Here is a 22,880-nt window from a genome sequence, read left to right as displayed (position 1 = left end):
TTATGGAACATATAAACTATAGCCACATAGATAATGCATGGTTTACAGCATCATCCACCTCTCTCAGTTTCTTCCCACATGTATCTTTCCCTAAGTGTTGAACTCTCTAGTCAGTCTCTGTTGACTTCTAAAAGGTAGATGCTCCTTCCTACACTGTAACTCAAGGTTTATTCAGCAACATGAGCTGGCCCAAAGGGTCCATTATGATGATGCAATATAACGAAAAGATCTCTTACATTCTAAGAGACAGGACCTTCTGCTGGATCTCACAGCTAAATACACCTGAAGTCACTTAAGATTTAAGACTGATAGCCTACTGTGTACTCCAACTGTTAGCTTAAACTCATTTAAAAAAGTCACAATTAATTTCACCTGCCTTGGATTTTCCACAAAATCAGCTTTTACAACCTTACTTAATTAAGAGCTATAATCTTCCATTATGAACTCTTCCATGTTCTTCACACAGAACAATGAATGTGTGTCATTTGAATAAAGCACAAAATACAGAAATTGAAACTACCCAACATTTATGGATATTGGTAGATAAACAATGTTGTCTGGGTTACATGGGATCAGCTGGAATCAGTGACTCAGTCCTTTATAAAATTCTGTTAAAGATTTCTGTAAAGTATCTCCTCCCTTCTAACATTTGACCCTTTCTATACTCTAACACATAAAATTGCAAGAAGATGATTAGAATAAATCTTAAGACTACAGAAAGAAAAGTAGAGAAAGAAGGGTACAAAGGTTTTCATGCTTATAATGTTTCTGTCATTGTTTAGTAGAATGGTTAGGGTTCCAGAGAAACAAAAACAAGAGGATAAATATATCCAGATAACAGACAAGCAGGGATATAGACAGTCAAATGGAGAAGACAGATAAAATGGGTAAAATGGACTTGAATATGGATATAAATTTATCATAATGGATAAACAAAAACTACTATGGAGGTTTTGAAGGTCTAAGAACTTCAATCAGCAAGGGATAGACCAGGAGAGCCAATAGTATAGTTGACATCCAAGACCAAAGGTGATATCCCAGGTGGATAACAAAGTCAGTGAATAAGCAAATTCTTCCTTGCTCAGGCTTCTTATTTTAGTTAGGCTTTCAATGGATGGTGATATGCGTGCTCATTAGGGAAGGCTACCTACTTTACTCAATAAGGGAATATAATCATGCTCAGTGCAATGAATAACTAATTATCTGGGCACCTGTGACCCAGAAAAGCGTGTGTGTGTGTGTGTGTGTGTGTGTGTGTGTGTGTGTGTGTGTGAGATGTAACATATATAAATATTTTATGTATGTATGTATGTTTATAAATATATGTTATAAATATATATATATATATATGGCATTTAAAATTAGCTACCACCACAGTTCATTATATCGGCAGTCACTAAAATTCATAATTTCTTCTCAAGATTGTTTATATCTGTATTGATATTCTCTTATATGTTTAGCAAAAGAGAAATGGCTATAATGAAATATATTACTAAATCAATAATATTTGTATAATCCAAAGTAGTAAAATAAATACCAAAGAGCGAAAATAGGCTTTTGAGTAAATATAAGACCATTAAGTTTATGGAAAAACAAACAACCAATAAAGAGCAGTACAACAAAGATCCAAAATGAAACATTAAAAGCAAGACAACTGTCACACACCATAGGAAACAAAAGGGACAGGACAACTAACTGCAACATGGCATGCACCTGGAGTCCTGAGAAGGCAGTGGTGAAAAGAATGTTGGTGAATGCATATCCTATCCCAAAGCTGATTTCTTCACTTTAACAATAATGAGCACATCATGAGAGGAGACAGAATCTGGGGAAATGACCTGTATGTACTCTTTTATTTCTACTTTTTTTATATATACCTAAAACTATATAGAAATAAAATAGCTTGCTTGAAAATACACTGGGTTTTGACTTTCACACCCTTGCTAAGGTCTTATCAGCTGAGGACAACATGATTTCTAAGCCAGAAAAATTCACTGCACAGCCCCCTTCCTCTGCATGTTAAGTATCTAGGACACCAAAAATAGATTTCAGTCCTTGAAGATGGTAAACCAAGACCTCTGCTCAGCACTAACTGTTTCAAAAGCATAAAACCAGCAAGACTTAGAGATTTACAGACAAGATAATCATGAGATTGCTGTTGACCTTGAAGGACAGAAAGAATCCACCAGGCTCGATGTATAAACATAATCTATTTGTAATAAGAAAAAAAAACTGTCCATCAAGGCTTAGAATTAAATAAACATATTTCACTAATGTTTGACCATAATTGCTGTAATATCATGTTGCCTTGTTTAATATTTTCTAAAAAGCAAGAATTTTCAGGGAAATGCCAGTTAATTTAAAAAAAGAATATTTTAACTTTATAAACTGAAAATCATATGCCCCAAAGTTATACTGTGATATTAAGGAATTAAGAGAGTACTGACTCACACAACTATGGAACTAGATTCAATCGTCACAATGTAGTGACAGAAGTAAATACCAGATGGCAGGTGCCCCTGCTCCATTCCATAGTGTTCAGACGCTGCTGTATACAGTGTGCAGTGAAAGAACTAGATTCATAATACATTATCTTGGGAACTTCTGAAATATACTCAAGTTCTAAGGCAGGAAGATTTTATTTTTCAAATTGAGATCCAAGTATGAAGTCTATTATCATAAACAAGTATTAGAGAACAAAAGAAAACAATTTCAAACTGTCCAGCTCTGGTCTGAAGAAGTATGGGAAGCCACTGAAGATCTAGGATAACTTTGGATAAACTGCCATATCCAAATCTTCATTGCTGCAGACTTCCGTCACCCAGACAGTGGGCTTATAGATAATGAATTGAAATAAGGGCTACTTTTTCTCCAGTTGGATTTTTGTTTTTCAGTATCACAACATTAGCATGAGAAGAGAATCTATTTTCTATTTTTGTTGTTGTTTTCTTTTGCGTGTAACTTTACACTGCCCTGCTTTAGCAACTAGAATGGGCCACATTCTCAGGCCCTAGCTTCCCTTAAATCCAAGGATAAGAGACACATACAAAATTGTTTATTTCCAACTTGTGTTCTTGGCACAATTGCTGGGCACTATTATCTCCTGCCTAGAAAACCTTGCCCTTACCATTATTCTTAGCTCCACTTTTTCCACCTCCCTTAACTTTAGTCAGTTAGTTAAATCTGGTCTGTATTAAACATCTCTGACAACCCATCTATAGGAGTGGCCACAGCCCACCACTCCTCCCAGGACCTGAAATAGTTGCCTGGTTCTCCTCTCTCCAAAGCATGGTGAACTGACCTTTATTTCCTTGTGTCTCCTTTTTTCCTTCTGGAACATAGAAATCCCACCTGTACCTACTGCCCAGAAATTGTCCTATGGCTTACTGACATATCAAGGACATATTTATGTCCCTACTGACAGATCAAGAACCAATTGGGGAACAGGATCTCGGCATCAGAACTACCCTTATGGTTTTCAAGAAGCCTAGTACTGCCATTTAGAGGTTTATTTGTCTTTTATGTGTATAAGTGTTCACCTGCATGTATGTATATGTACCACATGTGCAGAGCCTGAGCAAGTCAGAAGAGGACACTGGATCCACTGCACTGGAGTTACAGATGGCTGTGAGCCACCTTGTGGGTACAGGAATCGAACTTAGGTCCTCTAAGAGAAGGACGACTATTCTTAAGCACACAGCACTCTTCTTACTGAGTGCATCTTTGGAAGTTCCTTGTCTCATAACAAAGCTTTTTCTTTTTGATTTTTCAAGTTTCATTTTACTATTTTTTATTTATATTTTTCTTTTCTCGTCTGAACCATAGAAGTCCATTGCATATATATTATGACTTTTAGTTTAATGTTTTTAGTAAGATTCTTGAGTGTAGGAACAAGGAGGTATCTGATTTTTGTGCCTTCTCTTGGGCTCTTTTCCCTCTGTTGGTTTTTCTCCATATTTTAATGTGTTAATTTTGTTTTTATCTTTCTGTTATTTATTTTATTATTATCCACTAGAAGCCCATTTATGTTCTAAGGAGAGACAGGGGAAAATCCATAAGGGAGGGAAAGTGAAGTGAAACTTGGAGAAATAAAGGAAGGGGAGACCATAAGCAGGAGGAAAAAAAGAACTATTTTTAATAAAAGGCAAAATAAAAGACCACTGCTTTGTCTAAATGAGAAATCTCAAAGCTCTGCACAATAGATGTTCCCAGGATTAACAAGTGTTAATGACAAATATCTCAAAAACTCCCAAGCAAAATAAAGCTGAACAAGCTATAAAAAAATGGTTAGCAGGAAAGTTTTCTTTTTCTAAAAACTAAAAGGCTGAAACTGTTTTACAACAGAGAAAATAAAATCAGAGCTAGTTCAAAGTCTTATTTTTGTATTAACATGTACATAGTAAAGGAGAAATTGTTTGTTATTTGAACATTGGGAAAGCCTGAAGTCAGCACTTGTTAAGTGATGTGATGTGAACTACTTAGAAAGTGGAGACACACATACATTCTGGTGCAACATTGCTCTTTCAAATGCATCTTTGTATTTGATTCCCATACTGGCATAATGAATAGTGTCACTGCTGGTTAAGACTTAAAACAGCTGCATTTCTAATTTTGGAAAATTATGATAGATTTTTATATGGGCTGCATGTTAAAAGCAAGAAAGTGCCATGCCAACCACTGGGAGAGTGCTGGGCAGACTGTGGCATGGCTGAGACACTGAGTACCAATCATGGAACATCAAAGACAGGGTATTTGGCAGCTTTTCAAATGATGAACTATCTTTTAGCTCAAGCAAAAATAATTCACTCCCATGGAGCACTCAGATAGTCGTGTAGTATCGAGTCCAATGTGTTTTGCTCTCAAGGGCAGCTGAGATGACTCCATTTAACAGTGTGTACAACATTTCCTTTTCTCCTCGGGGTTCTTCTGTAAAGTGTGTGTGTGTGTATGTGTGTGTGTGTGTGTGTGTGTGTGTGTGTATGTAGTTAGTCTGTGATTTTTGTAGGTAAGTTGTGTTCTATCACCTGTCCTACCTATTGGAACTGTTTTCTGTTGGTAAAAATGGCAGCTGTTAGCTCTGTGTGTGCTGAAACAGTAAAGGAACGCCAGTATGACCTAGAAACTTAATTTCTACTTCATATTCTTTTAATTGAATATACAAACCTAGATACAGTTAGTAGTTTCCACAATAAACTGTCTATGGGAGACAGGGCTAGTTAGACTGCAAGTCTCTTAGTCAAATTTTGCACCAGAACTTTATTTTTTTTTAAAGATAGATGAAATAAGAATCCAAATATTTTATTATCCAGTTAAAACTGAGCTCACAGGAACCTTTCCTGTCTGACACAATAGAAAAGTAAATTTTTACTGTGATTTAACTTGAAATAAAAAAAGATCATTATTGTTATTTATTTTTTTTTTTTACAGAAGTACAGCCAGGGAATATCTATTTCGGAAGAATATTGTTATCATACACAGTTTTAATACCATGCGTAAATTCTGTAACTCACCTATTTATGTATCTATGACATGAAAAGATTTTATTTTTAACAGTAAGTCCCCAAAATTCACTTGAGATGGCTAGATATAATAGACTAATAAGACTCTGGAGGTTAAAAGACATAACTCATTGGGATAGCATGTTTCACCTACAGAAGGCTTTTTGCCGGTGGTCAAATTAAAAAAAGAAAACAAAAGGAAAGTCATTATATTTTCTTGAATAATTATAAGTATTCAAAGTCCTCTGAGGCCCTGTTATATCAAGGATCTAACATGGTAAGCTTTAAATACACAAGACTGAGAAATAAATGCTAAGAATTTCTGACTACACAGTGACCAGAGACTACAAGAAAAAGAGCTTTTTGTGTGGTTATCATGGACCTGTACTCTTCCTGTTTAACTGGTTGGCAGTTGAAGTACTGTCCTCAATTAGTGCAGTAAAGGATGAAAGGGAAGAGAATAAACCACTATGATTTCTGGCTCACATCTTTTGCCAGATGCTGAAGACAGAAGCCTGAGTCTAGTTCTCTGTAAAGAGAGGAGTCTGACATGTTCTCTGAAAACCCTGACATGTAAACTGACCAAGATCTATGGGGATCTAAACTCCAGTGCTGGTACACATGATTCAGCTTTTCCTATAGGCTTTGCCAGCTGACCCTTCGGCAGAGAGGCTGTGTCGTTAGATAGATGAAGACCGGAGATCTAGTCTTGAGAGCAGGGGGTTACTGAGAGAAGCATGTAGGGGGAGCCAGAACCCCAGGGCCTCAGCCCTCATTTCTTCTTGACTTGAAACAGAAGTCTGAGGCCAGATCCAGGGCCACCATGAATAGAACCAACATGAACACAGGAGCCCCTGAGCAAGAGTTAATAAACTGATGAATCCCACTGAATTCAGCATCCAGACGAACACACACGAACAAATGATGACTAAAGCAGGTAGTGCTACCTGGTTTCATGGTAGACATAGCAACAAGCTCCAAGAACCATATTGAAAATGAGGTTACGTTTTACATGAGAGATAGTGTGAAATAAACTGCAAAGGTTTCAAAGCAAAATTGCTTTGTAACTGAAACTGGACCCAAAAAATAAATCACCATTCATTCGGGGGTACTTCTATCTCAAAAATCAGTCACAAAAAAATATATAGTGAATGCTAAAGCTCAGATCATTTACAACCCTAACTAGTCAGTGTTAGGTCTGGGAAAGTACCAGCCATAATAAAGTCTGATTTCTGAAAAGTGAATAGAACTTCCTCCGTACAGTGTAGCACAAGTAGTGAATTGGCATGCTGCTCTCGAGAGCTGTTTCATGTCATGGGTATTTTAGATAGGGACTGAGCCACAGGAAGCAACAGACTATATCTATGACGTGTGTATATGACATGATGTCATGAGAATCAATCATTTGCACATTCTAGAAAGAAATGAGGCTATTTCTACAATGTTACCAAGTTAATTTCTCAGGATTGTATTTTACACACCATTAAGAGAAAAGCAGGTTTACTAAGTCATGATTTTAGCTTTGCTCGGAGATGTGAACTTGTCGAGAACACTGGATAAGCAGTGGCAGTGTTATCTTATTTAATAATGAATATGTTTATTCATTAATTTAGAACTCTGTAACTCAGGTAGTCTCAAACTTGTGGCAATCCTCCTTCCTCAGCCACCTGGATGAGGAAAAACAGATAAAACATATCTGTTTAAGCAAGAGCCTTTATAATTGCCTTCATCTGACTGTAATCTGAGCTGCAATATTAAACATTCACTTTTTTTTCCCCTGAGGGAGAAAAGGACTATGGTTCTAAAACAAAGATAATGTGGGTGAATCCTGAAAGAACACTCATTTCTATCCTTTGTGCTTAAAACACCATCAGTGCTTCCTGGAATTATGAACTTATCTAACTGGAGAAGGAAAATTTCACACAAGTCCTCCAGGATTTCAGCGCATTGGTTTCTAATCGAGACTACACTGAGGTAAGTAGTCTGAACAGTGACAGAGCACTGAGTGTCAGACGCCAGCACAGTGACAGCTCCTGCACGATGTGGGCAGTGCAAACGCATACTGCAGAGACTTTCCAACTGCTCTGCTACCTGAGTCATCATGAAAGCAGGCAGTGATGTGATGTAGTATGTCTCAAAGGAACGCTGTCCAATAGCAAAGATTTTCTTTCTTGGACCTTTCCACTGTGTGCCTAGTGCATAGGGGTATTATTTTGTTGTTTCTGATGTTGTTGTGGTTGTTGTTCTGGGCTTTGGGGACATGTGCTGTGTATTTACATGTGCATGCATGTAAAGCCAGTGGTTAATGTTGGATGTCTTCCTCAGTCACTTTTAATTTCTTGAAATGTGGTTTTGAACTTACCAGCAAGCATCAGGCCTGCCATCCCCATCTGAAGTTACAGATGCATGATGTCAAGAACAGATTCTTACATGTGCTCCGAGGGATCTCATCTCAGGCCTCGTGCTTACATGCCAAGCATGGGTTAGATGAGCCGTCTCCCCATGCCCTTGACTCTACATTTTTTGTTTTACATCAAGATTCTTGCCCTATGTGCAAGAAGAGGGAGGTGGCTTCAACATAAAGACTGGATACTTATGTTTAGACAAACCATCCCATGGATATGACCTGGAGGAATATAGAACTGTAGAGGCAAGAACAGATAGGTGCTCAATAGAGGCTAAAACCATCCTGTAATAAAGTGAACTCGGTATAGGAATTTAAAAAGCATGGTTTCACAGTTGTACCAAGGTTTTGATGAATCTTTATAAGAACCTTTTAAATCTTGCTTAACCTGCCATTCCTCGGTTATCAGATTTAGCTTCTTAAGAACGAACGTCTGCCAAGAGGTGATAAAGGGGAAACAACATTACAGCTAGCGTTTAGTGTGGCTTTTAAGGTAAGGGTATTCTTGAGTGCTTTACATGATTGCATGTTTCTTTTTTTTGTTTGGTTGTTTTTTGTTTTTGGTTTTTTTTTTCTGTATCAGCCTATGGAGTAGGCTGTTGCCATTTCACAGATGAGGGAATCACGAATCCCTAAATGACTTGATGAGGTTGTTGGTGGCAAAGAACAGACAAAGGCGTGAGCCCAGATGGTCCGATTCTGAGAACTGCTCAACTGTTGTGCACAGCACGTTATCTTTAGGCAAGAATAAAATGAAGCAAAACAAACCCTGACTCCCAGTCACATTCGTGTGTGATATTTTAGTTGCACCTTTAATTCAAAATAGCAATACCTCACAGACTGTTCCATTCATAATGAACATGACTGGTACTCTACGTACATGGAATCAGTTCTTCACCACTCAGGAAGGACCTGACTCTTGGCAACTAAGCTGAACGATATGAAAGGACACCATGAGAGGAGGGAAAGGAAACATTGACTGTAGCTCTCCTGTGTGTCCTCTTGAACTTTTTTTTTCCCTTACATTTATGACTTCCAAATAATTGTTGCAGCTCTTTAATTTCACGTTTAACACACGGTCCTCTCTGCCTCCATATCAGCTCCTGTGTTACTGAGACCAAGCCAGGAATACCTCCTTTCAGGATAGAGCACTGGCTCCAAATGAAGCTTTCGAACATGAGGAGCAAACAAATACTCATGGAAGGAAACAGCTTTCCATGAAAGTCAGAATAATACATAATCTATTACAAGGATATAAAAGTTTAAGGGATATGGAAGTCTTCTAGTTCTTGACTATTCATGATGTAAGCATTTATACAACACATACACAGAAGCATGCACAAGAATATACACAGGTGCACACACAGAAAAGTATTAGAGATAAATATTAAAATAAGCATACAAACAGAGTTGAGGCCATGAAAGTGTAGTCCTATAACAGTATGTTTTGCTTTAGCAAACTAATCAGGCTTTTATAATAATCTATCATGAAGAACTGCAAACATGACGTTTCAGTTAGGTACAAGCACTTGAACATGGATGTGACTGTGACTTAGTAAGAGAGATATCGATGTGTACTATTTCCTGCTTTAAATAATCCATTTCTTAACAGACAGCAATTGCCAGAGTTGGGGATGTAGCCTAGAACACTGTGATGTCAACATATAGAGCAGCTCCATAACAGTAAGTTTTATTCTCCTTTAATGATTCTCTCCAAGGCTTATTGCCTGTCTGCTACCTTGGCTTAGTCCTAGAAGCTTCTAGACTCAAAAAAAAAAAAAAAAAAAAAAATCTCATGTAGGCCTCGAATATTTCAGCCTCTAATATTTATTGCTGAATGAGCTCATCCCCCTCTACCTCTGACTGGCTGGTCAACTCAGCTGTTCTGGCTCAAGACTCCTCTCCAAGCTGACTGATTCCATCTGGCTCCTGTCTAGGCATCTCCTGTATTGCTCTGTTTGGCCTGAGACTAACTTTGGCAATATGCTCTAGTCTTCTGGTTTTGTTTCATTCTCTGTATACTTGTCCCAGTAAAACTACCTCCTCACTGTCTGCACTGCCCCTCAAGTAGCTTCCCTTCCTCTCTCTTCTCTTGAGAATTGGGTGTATTTATTCTTCCAATCGTTCCCTGATCTGTCACTTTGTCTGCACTCAATTAGATATAACTTTCAAAGATGAGTATTTCCTTTTACAAATTAACTTTACCTTCATTGTAAAGGTGTATACTAAGGGTGTGTCCATATTCTAGCCAAAGGGATTAAAGGTGTGTGCTAAGGCTGAGGCACACCATAACTTTTTTTTTTCAATAAATAACCCAATCTTAGGGTTCACAGTGTGACCAAACATCCTGCAACACAGCTACTCATAAATTTTGTTTGTTTGCTTGTTTGTTTTTATTTTTTTAACCTAACCCAATCCATCAACTTCTGAGCAATATTTTCCTGGCCAGTGGGTCAAAATGTACTAGTTATAAAAGTCATGTGTTTCAAACAGGAAGATGAAAGCCAATGAATTATCAAACAGTAGCTTAGTTTGCTATGTGCTCTCTAAGATGTCTGGTGATGGTGAAAGGTCTCAGAAATCAGGGAAGCAAGAGAAATCACTGATGTCGGAAGAAACAAACATGCATTAACTGCCTCAAAATTACGCTTTTCCCAGATTTTCTCTCATTTTTACTGAGATTTTATGTCAGTAAATATTTCTGATAGGGAGACATTTAAATATAAAAAAATAACATTATATTTATGGCAAAGGAAAATATTAAATGTAATTGTGGGAAGCAAAAGAAAATCATCAACTTAGGTAAACAAAATTTAACAGTAAATTATAGTCTTCAAGAGAAAGATCAAAAAGTAGGTGGGATTTTGGTGAAGACAAACTTTAAGAGCACTTCCAGGAAATGATGTGTGAGGCACAGTGCACCATTCATATCCATCCTGGATCAAGCAAGAGGCATATGAGCCACATGCCCTTGTCCCCATGGCCTTCGGTGCCTAGGAAGACTCCTTCGTCTTCCTTAAGTTATACTGATGAGTAATCTGTTACAATCCTGTCCAGAAAGCGGGACTGGAGGACAAGGATGTAAGCACTAACTGTGAGGTCACAGCCGAATGGAAGATATCTAAATCTATCTATGCATGTATAACACACATATGAATATAACACACACACATACAAAAGTAAAATGGAGAGAAAAGGGAAATAATCTAGATACCCAAGTTTTAAAGGTCTTCATGTATCTGCTGCAGGACTAAATTTCTCATATGATGGCTAAATAAGGCACCGATCTATGAGTATAACAGAATATCATGAGGGGACATTTTATGCTTCATCACTCAAGCAGTGTTGGGTATGGCTTCCATCTTGTGAAGCGAATCAAATGTCAGACCAAACACTGGTTAGTTACTCCCACAAGCTTTATGCCACGATTGCCCTACCATTTTTTGTAGGTAGAAGAGATTTTATGGAGTTCATGGGCTTCATACCTGGATCAGTGTTAATGTTTCCCTTTTGCTAGCCTTCAGAGTGCTTTTCTGTACCAAGGACACTAGAAAGTGGGGCTAAAGGTTCTAAGGAACAAATACAGAAAGACACAGCCAGACATTGTACAGAGAGAGAGAGAGAGACCTTGGAACAGAAAGCTCTAAAATGACACGTCTCCATCTCCCCCCTCACAAAGAGCTTAGGGAATCCTGTGGAAAGGGGACTGAAGGAATGTACCCCGAGGGGATGGAAGACACCAGGAGAACAAGCTTTTCTAAATCAACTGAGCAATTCATTGACAATCTCAGAGAGACTGAAGCTACACGCACAGGGCCTTCCTTCATAAGTATGCCCTGGGTCCTCAGTGTACATATTAGAGTTTCCCTTGTAGTACATTTATGGGAGTCCTGAATGTGTGAATAAGAGTCTCTTGTTCTTATGCCTGCCCTTGGGGTTGTTTTCTGTCTGTTGCTTTGCCTTGTACAACTTTGATGTGATGGTTTTTGTTTTATCCTATTATATTTTATTTTGTCATATTTTGCTGTTAAAAATAAAGAGTAGGAAAAATTAAAACCTGGGTGGGAAAAAAGTCCTCATTCATGTCTGGATGTTATTACCTAGAACATATACTCAGAAAACAGAATACCTTATTTGCAGAACAGGTTGGCTGCAGGTTTAATATGCATTTTTAAATAAGAACACATGCAGCAAACAATTTCTCTAAATATTTTTTTCTGCTAGCTTCTAGCATTCCAAACAGTTAGAAGGCTACTTTTATATGCTAAGATACAATAAACATGTGCAAGAAAAGCACAGAGAAAGGCAACAGAGAAGCATATAACTGCTGCACATTTTAATAAAGAATAGTCAAAGCTTTTGCTTATTGTATTTAGCAACAGTTCAGATTCATAAACAACACAAAAGGTGTTTCTTTTGTTAAATGAAAATTAATTTGGGGGATAACAAGCTCTTGGATGCAAGTGAAGCAAACAATACAACTTACTTACATTAATACAACCAAGACGTTGAGGATCAGCAGAGACAAAGAAAGTGAGTAGAAGCAAAGCAAAGCAAAACCAACTAAATAAACAGATACAGATGTGGAGAATGAAGATTGGGACACCCACAAACAAGCACAGGTCAAGTAAAGAGGTCCAAGAAATGAAGTCTAGCAATCTGAAGCTACTGGATCTCCTACAGTCAAAGAGACTGAAGGAAACAAAAGTCAGAGAGCAGGGATGAGCCACGTAATTTTAGTTGCTAATAGTGAATCTAATATAAACTGGAACAATAAAAATCTCTGCCTCAGCTATCCATCCTCACAAGGACCTGTACCACAGCAGTTCATGCATTAAAAATGCATGTTACATTTTTAATGGTGAATTCACCCATTTTATTTTTCTGCATCGACACTTACAGTACTAACAGCAATAACTTTTAAGACACAAATACATATTTGGGCAGACAGAAACACAGGTTTCCTCAGGGAATGAGTTAACTAGTTTGAGAGGCATGGTGGGACCTAATCTACCGCCACTGCTTTGTGGGTCTTGGCATTCCATAGCGAATCAGAAGTTCTTTCTACTACTTTGTATTGGCTTCTAGATATTTGGAGACCTGATGGGCACCTTCATATCACTTGTAAAAATAATTGTTTGTTTGTGCTGTTGTCCAATTGATTCAAATTGATAAATGGAATGAAAGTCAATGTGGGTGTGATTTGGATACTTGTGGGCACAGGTGTGTTTATGGGTATTGGGGGTGTGTCTTAGAGTCTGGGAGGAAGCGCTTAGTAGGGATATATAGTAAAGTCCTTCCTAGGTGTGAAAATGGCCAAATTATCTTCCAGTTTTCATTCTTTCTTGACATAGCCCCCCTATATGAAGCCAAATCTGATCTGGAACTCACTCTACCTCAGGTTGGCCTTAACTCATGATCCTTCTGTCTCAGCCTGGCAGTATTGAGGTCTCAGCCTGGCAGTATTGAGGTTACAGATGTGTACATCCTGACCAGGATTTTTTCAAAAGAAGTTTGAAAGTTCATGTAGACAGAGCTAAAAAGTATCTCATGTTTAAAAAAAAAATGATATAGCTTGTATGCTTTGCATTACTCAATAACCTATGCCCCCAAATTCTTTCAAAGCAAGTAATTAATCTACAGTGATGGAAATCGGGGTCTTACCTGACAGGACCACTTCAATAAGATCACCCTCCTGGATATCACTTGCCATTTTCACCAGCTGAAGGATGTTTTCAGAGGCAGGATCATGACGGAAAAGCAGGATCTTATCATAGAGTCCATAGAAACCACATTCGGGGAACTGCAAATGTGATACAACATTTCAAATGTCAAAATCTCCTCAAATATTTTGTCTTAAAAGAAAAATAACAAATGACCAAGAAGGTTTCTAATTCACAAACGAAGAAACAGGAAAAAAGTTCCTAGAAGTTTCTGTAGAGACATGATTAAGAATCATACTAGGTGCATGGAGAGAAGAATGCATTTTCTCACCTAACACAGGAATCAGCGTATTAAAATTCTGTTACACGTAACTTGACAACTTGGCAAGAAAACAAGTCAGTCTACTTTGACACATTCAAGAATAGGTATGACTCGAGGAGGCCAAACCCACTGCAGGCACAGAAGTGGGATCTAGATACTCTGACTCAAGACAGAACCCGGCTAGACAACACACCTTTCCTTTGGCTCCCCTCACTCTTTCCCTTGCTTTCCCTCAGGCTGTAAATGCAGAGTCATGTGAGCACTACCAAAGGGGGTTATCTGACTCGGTGTAAGGAAACGTCACTAAAACAAATGAGCTGTGGAAACAAGTGCAAAGTTCTACTGACACACAGATTCCTCACGGTGTTACTGATCACCGTTACATTTCCAGTAATCTGGTGGTGAGAATCACAAGACAGAGAAGGAAAAGACTCTCTTTTTGATACTGTAATTGGTGTTGGATCTCATGCCCATGGCAATATATATGATCAAAGAGCAGAGGTCTATTCCCCAAAAAACGGAGGAAGGAAAAGTGGAGAATCGTGGGTTCTAGGCTAGCCTCTGTCACACATTGAGTTCCAGGCCACGCCAGACTTTCTACTGCAATAAATGTCCAGAATCTAATCTACTCTGAAAGAAAATGCAGTGTATTATGAATCCCACTTTTTCTTATTCATAAAATTAAGAGCTTCATTCATGTGAGCTTTTTTGTATAAATTAAAAATAAACATATTCAGAACATTCTGGGGTTTTAAAAGTCTATGTTGATGACAAGGCTTAAAACTACTTCTACATATCTCTTAGACTTTCCTAAAATAAACGCCACAGCTGAAATGATGTCACCACTTCCACTGTGCTAATTAAAATGGAAAAAGTAACTCACTTTTTAAAAATGCCTTCAATAATATCATCATAGCACTAGAGAAGAAAGAGAAAACAGAAATACTGCATTCCTCAGGCTTAAAAACAAGGGACTACAATTATTCTAAAAAATCCACTTTGTTGAATGATACATACTACATAAAATGGACATAAGCCATGCAGCATGGCCACTAGCCCTAAGACTGCCCTTTCCTCTGCCACCCCCCATCCATTCCCTTTCCATATAACCTAACCATGGGTAAAATGCCCTCTTCTGACCATAAACAACCCCATGTGGTATAGTCACAGTTAATGGAAACTACACAATATACTCTAGGTACTTTTTTTTTTTTTTATCTTATAGCTTCCTTTGGTAGTTATAATGTTACCAGGATTCACTCATATACACTGCATAGATAATTTTTATTTGTATTTCATTAAATGGATCTAGCATAATTGTCCATTCACCCACAAAGGAACATCTGTTTCTCCCCTAATTTGTGGTTGTTACAAATAAAAAGTTTACAAACATTTCTGTACAAGTGTTTAGGGGCATATGCTCTCATTCGCTGTGGGTAAACACCTAGGAGTAGTATTGCTGGTTCTCAGAAGGAGTGTGTGTGTGTTGGGGGGGGGGGTGTCCATCTTCACACCAGTGTCACGTTGGGTTTGTAATTATTATAGCTCTTTACCAGGCCAAGAAACTAGGGCACAGTAACACCTCCTTTAAGTTCCTTCCCTTTTGGGAATTTGGGAAATTATATATTGTATTCAATTATATTACTCACAACTCAAGTGAATTTAGGAATCACCTCATCAATTTCTGCATATACACAAAAAAACTGTTTTATGAATTTTCAGTGATTCTACATAGACTTATTTGTGGATAAACACATTTTCCATATAGGGACATTCTATTAGGGGACAAATACGGCTCTATATATTAGGTCTGTGTCAATTTTCTGAATAATATCTTGTAGTTTTCGGTATATACAACTTAGGTATATTTAGTAAGACTATCTCTAAATATTTAATATTTTATGATACCATAAATAGTAACACATTTAAATTTAAAAAACACATATAAATTTAAACTAGGAGTTTAATTCTTAAAATATTGAAAAATATATAGCATAAACACAGGATACTTATACATATATGTATATTCATTGCATATACATATATATAGAGAAAGCTTAGCCATTTGCAATATGTATCTACAGACTTATAGATGATAGATGCCAGATAGATAGATGATAGATAGATAGATAGATAGATAGATAGATAGATGATAGACAGACTGATAGATACACAGATAAAACAATAGAGACATATGAGAAAGTCTGATACTACTCACCACATTCATGACTTGTACCAGTTCCCCCACTCTCAAATCTCCCCATGACTAGGTAAAGAGGGAAAGTCCTAAAGCAAAGACGAATGTGCCTTACTGACTTGCTACTTGCTTGCTTATCTGACTTACTAATAAAACACACAGCTATCTGCCTAGGGCCAGTACCATCCCCAATGAACTGGGACCTACCACAGCAGTCATTAATTAAGAAAATACACTATGGATTTGCCTACAGGAAATCTGATAGAGGCATTTTCTCAACTGTGTTCCTTCTTCCCAGATAACTCCAAATTGTGTCAAGTTGTTAAAAATGAACAATCAAATACTAGCCAGCACAACTGACCCCTTGTTAAACTGACACACAAATACACCAGTATTCAAGAAGAACCATTCCTTATGTATTTGTCCCTAAGATGTCATGTTAACATAAAGATCACAATATAACTTCAAAAGTCACGAAGTCTTTGAATTTTCAGAGTTTAAAATTCAGTGTAACCAAAGTCACTGTCATTGTGGGTTCCTGTGGAATCAAAGTAAGTCACCCACTTTCTATTTTAAATAGGAAGAACCAGGGCACAGTTATAATCAAATCAAAGTGAAACCAAATTTCCAACTATGTAAATAGCCCAGTGTCCAATACCTGGAACTCACAATCGTTGAGGCCCTAAGGGGGTTTGTATCCTGCTTCTCTAGATCTGCCATCCACAGAATACGTAGTTTGTCTCATAGTCTCAGGATGGCTCCACTACACAGTTGCCGCTGTGCTTGTCTCACAGGATCTCAATATGCTGGGGTCTCCAAAGCAACTGAGGCTGGGCCTTCACCAATGGCCTCTTCTTGTTTCTCTTCAGAGACACCCCCTCTGCCCCCTGCCGCCGCCACACAGTATCAAGCCTCAGTTATCCTTCATGATTCATTCATGCCTTCAAAGCCAGGTAGTACCACTGAGTGACCCTTCTACATTACTTAATTTATTTGCCAGGATGAGAATTAGCCATGGACAACCCAGAGCACAGCTTCTGTGTGCTGACCCCGAGGAAATAACTTCTAGACAGTTTTGCTTAATGATGCTCTTCTTAACCACAGCTGATTTGCCTACCTCAGCTAACCAGTATCAACTATCCCATTTAAAGCAAAGGTTTTTGCTTTATTGATGCTGGTCTTTCATTCATCATAGCCGGTCCTATAACCACAGGTAATTGTAACTGCAGATCCTTAATTAAAATACCACAGAAATGGCCTTGACAGAGTCTTTGCTTCTGCTTGACACATCACAAGCCAGGCCTGTATTGTATCCATCTCTACCAGCAGCAGGTCTGTTTTCCAAGCACTTACAACAACTCATAAAACTTTGAGCACTCAAGGATTTTGAACAGCTCAACGTTCCAAACACATTACAGGCTCAGGTCTATCATAAGAATCCACGAGCCTGGCACCAATTAATGTCATAATTGGTTTCTATATCTGTGATAAACATCAAGACCAAAAGCAGCCTGGGGAGGAAAGTGTTCATTTGGCTTATGGGTCATAGTCTACCATTAGGGGAGGCCACAGCAAAAACCTCTAGGTAAGAACTGAAGCAGAAGTCAGAGAGGAATGTTTCTTACTGGCTTTCTAACTTCCCTTGGCTTGATCTGTATGTTAATACAACCTGCCCAATGCTGGCACCACCACCAGTAAGCTGGACCCTCCCATATGTACCATTATCAAGGAAATACCATATAGAGTTGTCTACAGGCAATATGATGAAGACAGTTTCTCAGTTGGGGTTCCTCTTGCTAAATAACAATAGCTTGAGTCAAACTAACAACAACAACAACAACAAAAGTCAAAAACAAATAAGTTAAAAGGCAAAAAAGAAGAAAAAGAAAAGAGCAACCTGAGTCTGGCCTCTGAGATTTCTTGGTGTTATGGCACATACTGAGACTTTATTCCATTCTACTCCTGAATCGCTCACAGCACTGGATGTGTGCTACGGTGGACATATCCATGCTAGAGCTAGGAAAGGTTTAAGTTAGTTAGTTCTAGATTTTTATGATTAAAAGTAAGTCACCAAAAATGTTCACAGAGGTCCATATGTGAATATACCTGTTTACTTCTGATGTGCATAGTCAGCATCTAGAGAAACTTAATATAAGCTGTTAAACATGTCCAAGGTGGCCTTTCCCTTTGCAATCTCTCAGCCAATGGGTGAGAATTCCAGCTGGTATGTATCTTTACAAAGTCCATAACCACCTCACATATTGCCATTGTCCACATTGTAATAAGCGTACGCTGGCATGTATAGGTTTTGATTTTCATGAATAATGAAATTTTCCTGTATTTATTACTCACACATGATCTTATCTCATATACTCATTACCTACGCATACACACACACACACACACACACACACTCAGAAAATGTGTCAGTGAGTAAGTGTGACTAGTTCCCTCATCCTTCTTTACATCTTTTATCTTTTTTCAGTTTTATGCCTTTATATTTTTTTTATTTTCTGGTTATACGTTTTTATTCTATGTTTTTCGCAGATATTTTTCTTATACTTGGTGATATGATATATCTTACCATTTCTTCAACACTGTTTTCTGAAGCTCAGTTGAATGAAGCTTCCAGAGCCAAACAAGATACCAAGAAGTGAACAAAAAGTAGACAAAGAAGAACACTTACATATCCAGAGGAATGAGATCAGGAATTTACAGGAACATTTGCAACTTCTTGCTTATTCTTTCTTGTACACTTCATATTCTTCAAGAGATAAGTGGCTACAGACGCTCCACAGTGGTGAGCAACTCAGACTTCATATTAGAAAGGCATCTTGGAAATTACAATAATATGAATGAGCTTAGAGGAAATTCTGTTGAGTGAGATGAGCCAGCCAGGGAGAGAGATACAGAAGGATGTCACTGATATATGGAGTCTATCAGAGCTGAACTCAAGGCAGCAGAAAGGTAAATGGTGGTTACCAAAGGGATTGAAGATGAGGTAGGGATTGGACTGAGGTTAGTCAAACATTGCAAACTTTCAGTTACATCAGTGAAATAGCTTAAGACATCTATTGTAAAATTCAGTGACTATAGTTAATAATATATTGGGGCCTAGTCAAATGACCAATTTAGATAGTGTTCTGGCCACATTTTAAAAAAAGGATATGCATAAAAGATCAGATACCACATTCTTCAGTCTAAAGACATCAGGTGCATACAGTTTTCCCACAGGAAAAATTGTAAAACTAATGTAGAACAAATGTAGAACTAATAATGAAAACTGGCGTAGAAATTGAATTCTATCTGATCACACAGGAAAGCAACAGGAGATAGAACATCTCAGATCTGGGAGGATGGGGAGTCGGTGTTGTTCAAACTGTAGTCTTGTTGGTCACTACATCAGTTCTGCTCAAGGAAATTGCTACTGTTCCTGATGCAATCCACCTTGATACTGAGGAAAGTGCTGCTGCCCACAGCTGCAATCAGGGAACATGCTCGGTCCGTTTATTTCACAGGATGTTTATTTCGCAGACCTGTGATCTAGAAATGGGGACAACTTGGTTCCTTTGAAATGATTGCTTTTCTTTAGGGGGCAGCCTCAACATAGGGCCATCTGCCTACAAAGTTCCATTCTTCCTAAAATATGTTTAGTAAGCTCTGTACCGCTGGGCACCCCTCCAGGAATCTGAGGCAGAACCCTGTCTAGGCTGGAAGTGGACAATCTGTTGGAAATGAATTAATTACTCTCATCTAGATTTGTCAATAATGAGATGAAAGGGGTTCAACTTTAGAGTGTGCTTCTTAAATGACTACCAACTCCATGTAGATTTAAATAGCAATTTGGCCCACAGTTTAAGACAAAGGAGACAGATGAATAGATATAAAGTTTCCCTTGTTTTTAGTTACCCATCTTAGAGAAATGTGTTTAATTAAGCCACCCATAATGAATATCATACATTTGCAAATAATAATACATGGTAAAATACCAAGTTTTATTTGTCAACTTAAATGTTAAAATGTACTTTCTATCTAATATACATTTTAATTGTTCATTAATTTAACAGTTTTTCACAAGACACTTATACAATATCTAACTACTCATGAATTTTCTAAGTATTCATGTTCTTTATTCCTAGTTATTTCTCTTAAGGTTCAAACCCCATGACAGGTAACTTTTGAGACTTTCTAAGGTTTCATAGCCCAGACTATAATTGATCTTTAAAATATTGTTTGCTGAGGGGGGTGGGGGAGAACCCACATGGGTATTCTACTTCTATCAAGTGGCAAGTTCAATGCATATCATGTAGACTATATTTTTCCACATTGGCCATGTAGTTCACGGTTTTCTGTTGCTTCTGTAAATGAATGACAAAGGAGAACAAAATTTTACATACTTGACATTTGGTTTTTACATCTCTTTTAAATTCTATACTTTTTATTCAAACATTTTGAAGCTCTGTTGTGAAGTACACATACATGGAAACCTGCTAGGTACTTTAGAATAATTTTACTTTAACTATTTCTAACTATCTCTCTTTGTGTCGGGCAGTGTCTCCCATTTAAATGGCCATTTATACCTCATATAATTCATTGATTATTTCATTTGCTACACTGTTCCACTGTTCCTTTTGATTTGTTATGACATCATTTGTTCATATTTCCTGTGCTTTGGGGTCTTATCCAAAATGCCCTTGCCTATTCTCACGTCCTATGTTTCCTCACTTTCATTCTATAATTTAAGAGATTTGGGCCTTACACTTTAGTCAATTCATCTTCTGCTACTTTTTAATGGCTAAGAAAATAATTTTTAATTTTATTCCTGGAAAAATAGATAACCAGATTGACATCTGGCCTAATGATCAGGGGGCTTCTTCAGTCGATTTTTGGAGTTCTATATCTGCATAGGTTTCCTGTCCTCTCCTCTCTCTGTTCCCTCCTTTCAGCAAAGAACTATTCTCTCCCTACTCTGTCTTTCTCCCTGGCACTCACACATATACTACACACAAAATTTTACATTAAAATTTTAAGAAAATACAAGTGATAATTAATTGTACACATACCTTTTGGGAACCATATGGTTCCCAAATATAGATGAATGGTTTTTATTTATAAAATTAGAGAAAAAAAAATCTTCAACGTAGTCTATACTCGGGCTGTGGTAAGAAAATGCTAGAAAGCTAAAGGGTTGTAAAACAGCAAGTTGAATGAATTAAATTGCACAAAACTCTAAGCGTTAGTCTTAATGGTCAATTTGACATGCCTTGAATCACCTAGGAATAGAGATTCAGTGATAGAATTTCTAGATCAGGTTGGATTTACACATGTCTACTTCAGACTGTCTTGATTACTTTGAGGTAGCAAACCTGTCTCTCTCTCTCTCTCTCTCTCTCTCTCTCTCTCTCTCTGTCTCTGTCTCTCTCTCTCTCTCTCTCTCTCTCTCTCTCTCTCTCTCTCTCTCTGTTTCTCTCTCCTCATGACTGTGGATGTTGGCTAGCTGCTTCAAGTTCCAGCCTTGATGTCCCCACAGTGATAGAATATAACTAGGAAGTGCAAGTTGAATAAACCATTTATTGCTTAAATTTGCTTCTGTTGAGTATTTTATCACAGTGACAGAAACAAAACTAGAACAAAGGAAAAACTGATGCCTTGCCTGTGTGCTTGTTTGGTAGAAGACTCTCTTGAAAGAAGCCCAGCAAACAAAAATGGGCTAATTACCTTTTCTGTCCAGTACACCCTGGGCCATATGTCTTACACCTTCTTTAAAACAGGGTCAACACTATTCAGTGCTTGCTGGCATTTAAACACCGCATTCAGTGCTGTGTCTCTCAAATTGTGGACAAGGTGTAGTGGGTGATGGGTTCACAGGGCAACCATTGTCTTCAGATGACAAAGAAGTTTTTAAAAGATAGCATACAAGTAATAATATGTCAGGAATGTGAAAGGTATTGTCGAAAGACTTAAGGCTTAAGATGAAAAGTGTCAAAAATATTCATGTTTTTACCAAGAGTAATCTGTGCCATGTGTGACAGACTGAAGGGTGGCTCCCTCCCAGCACAGGTTACTTCATCACAGGAGGCTTGTGCTCTCTTTACTAGAACAGGTTATAGAGCTTAGAAGAAAACCTCACTGGCCTGGCCTCTAAGGACAACTGACAAATCTGATGGTATCTTTTCCCCAAAGGTTGTTTTCCTGTTCTTTATGAAGAGGAAAAATATATGCATAATCCCTTTTGACTATAAAAGGCTTTTCTTTTATGTAACGTAGTGTGCTGCTTGAATAGAGTCTCCATACAATAAGATTTTCAAAAGCATATTTAAAACTGATGTCTGGGAGGTGAAGAGCGGAGGAACAGGGCTGACAACTCCAGGAAAAGGTATTGGGGGAAACACTTTTGGAACAACATTCCCTAATTTGGTCATAATCATCTGTTTTTATGCGAAGGTGTGTGAGCTTTGAAATCTGAAAACCCTCATTAAACTAAACAGGCTTTCAAAAGGCTCAGAGGCTTGTAGACTCCGCTGGAGCTTATTATATGATCAGCCCAGTCTTTCTCCAGGCTCTGTGGTTGTGAGCACAAACATCACAGACAAGTGATTCCCAGCTTCCTCCAAGTTTGCCTCTAACAAAACTGGCCACTGTGAAAATATGGCCAACAAGCCCAGCACTGGTCCTAAGGTCTTTAATCCTGCCCTATGCTGGAAACCCTTCCATGGCTGTGTGTATCATTTGGCATTCGTGACCACAGAGCACAATTTACTGTTATATTTCACTATAAATTCACGGCTAGCCAGAC

General features: G+C 37.9%; 1 protein-coding gene across 2 annotated transcripts in view; it reads right to left on the bottom strand.

The window, feature by feature from the left end:
- The window catches only part of Prkd1 (protein kinase D1), a 269,305-nt gene that overhangs the window by 117,217 nt on the left and 129,208 nt on the right, over positions 1 to 22,880 (bottom strand). For both annotated transcript variants that reach the window (XM_034514444.2, XM_034514445.2), the window contains exon 2: positions 13,567 to 13,705. In XM_034514444.2, coding sequence (XP_034370335.1) covers positions 13,567 to 13,705 — 139 coding nt within the window. The remainder of the gene's footprint in view (positions 1 to 13,566; positions 13,706 to 22,880) is intronic.

The sequence above is a fragment of the Arvicanthis niloticus genome, chromosome 11 (genome assembly GCF_011762505.2).
Source record: "Arvicanthis niloticus isolate mArvNil1 chromosome 11, mArvNil1.pat.X, whole genome shotgun sequence".
Taxonomy (NCBI): domain Eukaryota; kingdom Metazoa; phylum Chordata; class Mammalia; order Rodentia; family Muridae; genus Arvicanthis; species Arvicanthis niloticus.
The sequence above is the reverse complement of the archived record's forward strand: the minus strand, read 5'-3'. Positions and strand labels throughout refer to the sequence as shown.